At 52.0% G+C, this 7205-nt stretch overlaps 1 protein-coding gene across 2 annotated transcripts; it reads right to left on the bottom strand.

Annotated features, from left to right (window-relative positions):
• Positions 1-511: 511 nt before the first annotated feature.
• Positions 512-5751, bottom strand: LOC111155076 (eomesodermin). Of its 2 annotated transcripts, none has more exons than XM_022515112.1 (6): positions 4868-5751; positions 3725-3879; positions 2946-3067; positions 2344-2502; positions 2195-2256; positions 512-1432 (listed from the first exon to the last, which is right to left on the bottom strand). In XM_022515112.1, exons 1-6 carry the CDS (start codon positions 5749-5751, stop codon positions 694-696), a joined length of 2121 nt encoding a protein of 706 aa, XP_022370820.1. In that variant the 3' UTR covers positions 512-693. The 2 variants fall into 2 exon arrangements, with proteins under 2 accessions (XP_022370820.1, XP_022370822.1); XM_022515114.1 differs by having other exon boundaries at positions 512-1375.
• Between the last annotated feature and the right edge of the window lie 1454 nt (positions 5752-7205).

The following is a 7205-nucleotide window of genomic DNA, read 5'->3' as shown; positions in this document are numbered from 1 at the left end:
TTTTTTCTTTTTTGGCGGCTCCCTCCCCCGCCCTCTCCTGAGTCCTACCAGCCACCCCAGCCAGCAGCAGAGGCCTAGCCAGTGAAACAGTCCCGAACTAGGGCCAAACATGGCTTGCTTCAAAAGCCTAGGAGGAATCAAAGTCAGGTAAAGCCAGCACCATCACATACGGTTTTCCTCACCTCCCAGGCCTAGCTATCTTTTGCCCCTAGCAGAAAGTAACAGCAAAAAGTCCCCAGTTGAAGCTTAAGGCCCAGCCCTTCTCCTCCAGAGGCAAAACACCTTGCCCCTCTGGGATTCTCTTTGCTTACAGATTTACACATAGGAATGAGAACCAAAGCTTTCAACTCATTGGCTAGCGCTCAGCACTGGAATCTTCATAGCCTGATTCTCTGAATGTTTAGTGCCTCCAATAAATAAATCCAGAACCTTGAATAACCTTCAACTTTTAAAACACTTTAAAGTCCTTCATTAATTTTATTTAAAAAAGAAAAAAAATGCGAGTCTTGTTTCCATTACCTGCAGCAATCAAAAAGCTTTGGCACCTTCTTTTAGAGGATTGCACAAAACGGGATGCATCGAGGTGCAATGCAAACGTCTTTTTGGCAAACCTAGGCAAAGAAGACAACAAAAAACACCACCAAGTCCATTTGCAAAAAGTTAGCTCATTCTGACGAAGTTAAAAATAACTCTTTAGGGAGTTGTGTAAAAAGCATAATAGCCCCCCATGCCTTTTGAGGTGTCTTTACTGTACTCTTCAGCATTAATGTCCTCACACTTTATGGAGGGAGAATTTTCATTACTAGAGGTGCTAGGAGACAGCCGCCTTCGCTTACAAGCACTGGTGTATACCCCCGAATCATTGGAATCCAGAGACTTGATGGAAGGGGGGGTCTCTATCCAAGAAGAGCTAATTTCTTCTTTGACTTTCTCCTTGGAGAGTTGATCTTCAGAGAACACAGGGGGGCTTGTTCTGGAGGTCCATGGGAGTCCAGCTGCCATCTTCCTCTGGTAAGAGCCTCGACCTCCCCACCCTGCCATGGCAGGGAAGGTTGGGTCAGGGTAATAGCTCAGGGCGTGGGACGTCTGGAGGGGCAAGGATTTAATACCATATGGGAGCAAGGTGCTGGAAGTGTATTCAGACTCATAGGAACCGATGTCTAGTTTGTTGGTCCCAGGTTGCTGGACAGGCGTGACAAGCCACCGCTGGGGAGGGTTGGCCACCTCTTCGCTCTGTTGGGGTGAAAGGAGGCCGTTGGTCTGTGGCACGGTTCTCTCGCCATTATAATATCGGGCTTGAGGTAAAGTGTTGACAAAGGGCTCCGGGAAGAAGGACTGAACGCCGTACCGACCTCCAGGGACAATCTGATGGGATCTAGGAGAATCCGTGGGAGATGGAGTTAACCTGTCATTTTCTGAAGCGGTGTACATGCTACAATATAAAGAGAAACACTTAAAAAAAAAAAAAAACCTAATGTTGTCCCCAAATAACCACCTCCCAGAAATCAAAAAGGCTCACATAGTGGGCTCTACTGGGCATGCTGATATGCTGGAGTGGAGGGAGAGAGGTAGGAGATGCCCTGGCCCATTTCAGCTGACACTTGGCTCATACGGAAAAAGTTTCCTCCCAAGCACTAAGTATTTAAGCTATAGAAAAATCCACCTTTGCAAGTCTTAAAACTTGAACAGGGTAACAGCTCTCCTTCTCAGTGCCATGGAAGGAATGCTGGCTGTGGTGGTAGAAATCCCACTTGTAAGCGGTCTTGAGGGGCCTTGCTGTTTAATGTTGTGAAAATTACATCCTCTTAGTTTTAGGTTTTTCTTATGTAAAAAATAATAATAATAATAAAAGAGGGGGAGTAATACCTATTCCTCAGAGGATAAAAAATTTGGATCAAATGAAAAGGAACGTATATAAATGCAAATTATGAAAATTTCAAATCTCCCCTCAAATGTTAAAAAAAAAAAATAGCTCTTCATTTTTTAGCCCTTAACATTGCTTTAGAAAGTAACAAAGCCCTTCTGCGAAAATTCTAAAGCAAGATTAGCCAAGGGAAAAAAACGCAAAAATAAAAATAGGTGAAAATCCCCAACAAATGTGAAAGCTCGTTCTAGAATGTTTTCTTGGAAGTGTCTGGTGAGGTATGTCCTGTTCAAAGATGACCATGCAAATCTGAATAAAAGCTGCACTTACGAATCATAGTTGTCTCTGAAGCCTTTTGCAAAGGGGTTATGATCAATCTTTAGTTGAGTTATCTAGAGAAGGGAGAAAAAGAGTCAGTCGTTGAGTGCTTTATCATGCTGGACCTAGCCGTAGAGTCTTGGGACACGTGTGACACTCACATCGGTGTTCTGGTAGGCAGTCACCGCAATGAACTGAGTTTCAGAGAAGGTAAAGGTCTGAGTCTTTGAGGGCTCGTTCAGGTCTTCCACGCCGTCCTCCGTCACCTCAACAATGTGCAGTCGCGGTTGGTACTTGTGTAAAGACTGCAACACTATCATCTGGAATGGTAGAGAAAAAGAGCTGCCACATCCAAACAAAGTCTCTCACTAGAGGTAAATCTTGACAAACTACTTGTTTTGGAATGGGACCCCTGCTGGTTTCCCACTGACAGTTACCTTTTTCTAGAGCCATTTTTAAGATCTTATCATTGTTGCTTTTGAACCTTAAAACCTAGCTGGCTGGGTGTGCTTGTTGGACAAACACTCCTTCCTCTGTGTTTACTAAGTCCCCCAAAGACTTTAGTATTTCTTCTCCTAATAGTCAACTCACTGTTAACCGAAATCTACGACAATGAGAGAGGTCAAAAGAAAAAAAAAAAAGGTTAGAACTAGGTGAGCAAACAGGTAACAACTGCAGATATCACAAATACAGTGAAGAGTATGGAAACTTGTTAGGAAAAGAGGTCTATGGCCGGAAGCCACCCCATCCTCTGTCACTCTACCTGGGTGTTGTTGTTATTTGCGCCTTTGTTATTGGTGAGTTTTAATTTCCCAAAGGAAATCTCCTGTCTCATCCAGTGGGAACCAGTATTAGGAGACTCTGGGTGAACATACATTTTGTTGCCTAAGAGAAAATGAAACAAAACACAAAACCCAAGCAGATAGGGCTGATTACACATGGACACAGGGGAGGGATGGATGTCTGTCACTTTTGGGCAAAGATTTAAGAGCTAGTCTTCAGGCACAAGTCTCCCCAGAGTTCGCTCTCCACCTAGTCTGCACTGACAGCCCTCCCAGGGCCCCTGTACTTTGGGCGCCTTCCTTGGACAAGGTAGTCATCTTAATGCCACCTCAAAATTCATAAAAGGAGCCACCAGGAAATGTCTCTTGAAGGTCAATTTGGGGGCCTTCTAAAGCCGGAAGGGCAACAGTGGATGCAAAGTGGTTGGGTTTTCAAGGGTAGACCCAGCCTTGGGGAAGGCTTTCTCAAGTGAAGGTTGGAGTATCAGGAGCGCTTTCCACCCAGGAGCATTTAGTAGGAAAGGTGGGGGAGGGCAGGGAGAGGTAGCGTCATGATTAAAATACCAAAGTTTATATTCCTAGGCAAGAAATCTGACTTGGCAATTCTCCCCCTCTCTCCCTGATTCCAACCATCAACATCAAGGAACTCATACTAACACCTCTAGGCCCCAGATGAGGGGCAAGTGCGATTTAAATGTGAGTTTTCAGAATCAAGAGTCCACCACCCTCCCCTCCCTTCCTGGGCCTCCTCTCTCCTCACCCTGCATGTTATTGTCCGCTTTGCCGCAGGTCACCCACTTGCCCCCCTGGAATCGCCAGTGGTTGGGGTCCGCCAGCACCACCTCTACAAACACATTGTAGTGGGCCGTGGGATTGAGTCCGTTTATGTTGAAGCTCAAGAAAGGAAACATGCGCCTGGGCAGGGGAACAGAAGCAGGATAAGCGATTTAAACCCAGATGCTGGAGAGCAGGCCCTCAGCAGACCAGGTTTGCCGGCACCTTGGGGCCGGTAGGTCGGAGTGGGACATTGAAAAGCCTACAGAAAGAACAGAATACCAGTCCAAAAGTGGCCTTACTCTGCAAAATACTTGAGTTGTCAACTCCAGGAACATCTTTTTTCTGAAACAATTTGCTCCAAAGTCAGTATTTCCCAAATTGAAATGCCACTGCACCCTCTTCTCACTCAAGTCCTTAATTTTTCTTCCAGAACGTTAAAAATCATTCGTTTTTCTACGTTTAAGTACCGGAGAACAAACAACGTGCAGTTTTTTGCGTTTACATTCTTAAATTGTACTGGTCAGGCTAAAAGTTCCCCTGAGCGACCCTCTCCCATCTCCCACCCTTCACTTTCTCCATTCGTACCCGCTGTTAGCAGTTGGATGGGTATCAGAACTTTCTCAAGTCCCGAACCCCACCAGGTCTGGCTCCAGGGCCTGCCTAACCAACTACCCGGACCAACCCACCCTCCGATGCCCATCTACCCGAGACTCCCGGTGGAGACTCAGGCGCCAAAAACTGCGGGAGCCCATCTATTGCGCTCAGGAAGCCAACCTTTGCGCCTTTCCCCACCCGCGGCTCCTCTCGGGTATGCAGGGACCAGCTCGGTATGCAGAGCGGGCGGATCTAGTAAATCCAGCTTTGTGGACAAGCCCCAATTTCCATTTCCGCCTCCTTCTCTCCAGTCCAGGTGAGGGTGACCGGAGGGGAGGGGGAACAGCTGTAACATTGGGACCGTGCACAAACCGGTGCGCGGACCCGGAGGGACACCGAATTGGAGATGCGCGCGGAAAAACACTTTTCAAGCAAATCGTGGAGAGAACGGGCCCAGCTCCCTCACCCCCGGCCTTCCCCACACAGTCACTCAACTGTCATTCACTTCGGGGCCCCTCCGCGCTGCGCTCACCTGCCCTGTTTCGTAATGATCATCTCGGTTTGGTGGCGGTGGAATTTGAGCCACAGAGGCCGGTTGCACAGGTAGACGTGGGCACGGAAGCCGGAACCAGGAACCCCTAGCCCCCCCAATCCTCCGCAGGACCCCGCAGCTGCTGCCCCAGGGTACGGCCCATAGAGCGGAGCCCCCTGGCTGTACTGATAGGCCCCCGGGCCGCCTGCCCCGCCGCCGCCGCCAGCGCCCGCTCCGCTACTAGCGCCGGCTCCCGGGCCGAACTGTGCCCTCCCAGGTGGGCACACAGCCGCGGGGAAGCCGCCGGGGGGCAGCATGGAGCCGTAGGGGTAGCGCGCCCCGTTGGGAGTAGGGTAGACAGATCCGTGGGGCGCCCCGGCCGCCGCCTGGTAGGGAAAGAGAGAGCAGGGCGCGGCCAGCTCGGAGCCCTGAGGCCCGGGGGACTGGAGGTAGTAGCGCTCCGAGCTCAGGCTGTCCATGGAGTAGCGCGCTGTGGCGGCGGCGGCGGCGGCCGCGGCGGCGGCGGCGGCGGCGGCTGAGGGCAGCTCCTCCTCCCCGCAGGGGGAGCCCTTGCGGCCGTCCGGGGGCCCGGGCTTGGCCACTGCCGCGGCGCTGGCGAAGGCGTCCCCGGCGTCGGCGTCACTGAGCATGGCCGCGGGGGCCCCCGCGCTGGCGGCTGTGGCTTCCCCGCTCCCAGTCTCGCACGAGAGGCTGCCAGGGAACTTCTTGGGCGCTTTGTCTAAGTCCAGCCTCTGAGGCGAGGGGGCCGCGCCAGGGAGGTGGCCTGCGCTCCCGCTGCCTCCGCCTCGCGCACTCTCCAGCGGGTAGAAGTGCGCGCCGGGCAGGTTCACCGAGCTCACCAAGAGCTGCTCCCCTAACTGCATGCTTTGCAAAGCGCAGACGGCAGCTGGCTGCTTCCTCTCCTCCCGCGGCCTTAATATAAAGGCAGGATGGGGGAGCCAGCGCCCTCTTCCGAGGGGAAGGTAACTTCCCCTTCCTCCGGTGCTGGGGCTACCCACCTGGCCGCACGCGGGTCGCTAAGGCGCGCACTGGCGCGCCCTGAACCCAGCGTCTTTTCCGCGAGGAAAGCGCACTGGGTTTGAAGGCAGGAGGTGGCAATGGACCGAAAAGCACTCTTTTCCCTTCCCGTCCTTCTTGCCTCTCTGGACCCCCGTCCTCCTCCGCACTCACACCCAGGAAGAAGAGGATTTAGATCTCTGTCCCCATCCACCCACCAGCGCTAGCCTTTCTGCCCTTCTCGACTGCCAAAGCGTGGGTCAAGTTGACCACTTGGAAACTTGCGGGCTGTCATTGGCTGCTTTATATATGTGCGGCCAGGGAGGGGCTTCGCGGGCCCACAGCCCGGGGACTCTCCTATTGGCTGATGGAGGTGACACTAATTCAATTAGGCATTTACTAATTGGATCATGTCGACTACGACTTTCTTTTCCTTTAGTCATTTTTTTTTTTTTTTTTTTTTTGAGACTCTGTCCTACTATGAGAATCATTCCTGGTGTCCGTATTTTGCTGGAGTTTAGGGGGAAAGGGTTTGGGGTCTCCGTAGCGGGGTCCAGTCCTGCCACAGAAGTCATCTCAGCACTCTTGAGAGGAGGATGCGGGGGCGGGAGCAGGGTTTAGAGGCTGGCGCGAGAAAGGCTCTGCAAGCTGAAGGCTTGAAGGAAGGCACGGGTCCCTGAGGGTGGGGATCTGGGGAGAGTCGGAGAGAGGCCGAAGCGAGGTCTCTTTCCTCATCGGGGGCTGTAGCTTCAGGGACACTTTCCTCTCGAAGGAGGAAGGCTCCCAGGCCTTCAACACACAGGAACCCCATTTTGTTCGGTCCCACTCATTTACTCATTGGGAAGGGTGCGCGACCTTGAGCTCGGCTTTTGGGATTCCAGGGTCGGCGGGAGCACATTGCCATCCTTGAGGACCAGCTTATGAGTCCGAAGCCCTGGTGGAGTGAGGTACTGGGGACACCCTCACCCTCGCGCCAACACGCATGCTTTCAGGAGGCAATCGCTTTTACTCTCCACAGTTTAAAATCCACCGCAGCTCAGTTTCCCTGCATCCCGGACCCCCTCTGTCCCACACACCACCTTCAGTGGGGCCTAGCACCAAGAAACAAAGGTTCTCCAGCAGCAGTGCGGTTGAGATTCCCTGCGCCTCTTCTCTGCGGCGCAACACAGAAGGTAGAATAATTAGTGAAATAATCAGTTTGATATTGAATTAAGCCCTTTTGCCCCAGCTGCCTGTTTCTCCCTTGCGTTTCCGCAGACCGTGGAGTCAAGAGCGGTGCCGTCTTATTTTATTGTTTTATTACCGAAAGGGGGGGAGGCAC

Source organism: Enhydra lutris, unplaced genomic scaffold (assembly GCF_002288905.1).
Source record: "Enhydra lutris kenyoni isolate GAN:26980312 unplaced genomic scaffold, ASM228890v2 scaffoldscaffold39, whole genome shotgun sequence".
Classification (NCBI taxonomy): Eukaryota; Metazoa; Chordata; class Mammalia; order Carnivora; family Mustelidae; genus Enhydra; species Enhydra lutris.
This window is presented reverse-complemented; position numbering and strand designations above follow the sequence as displayed.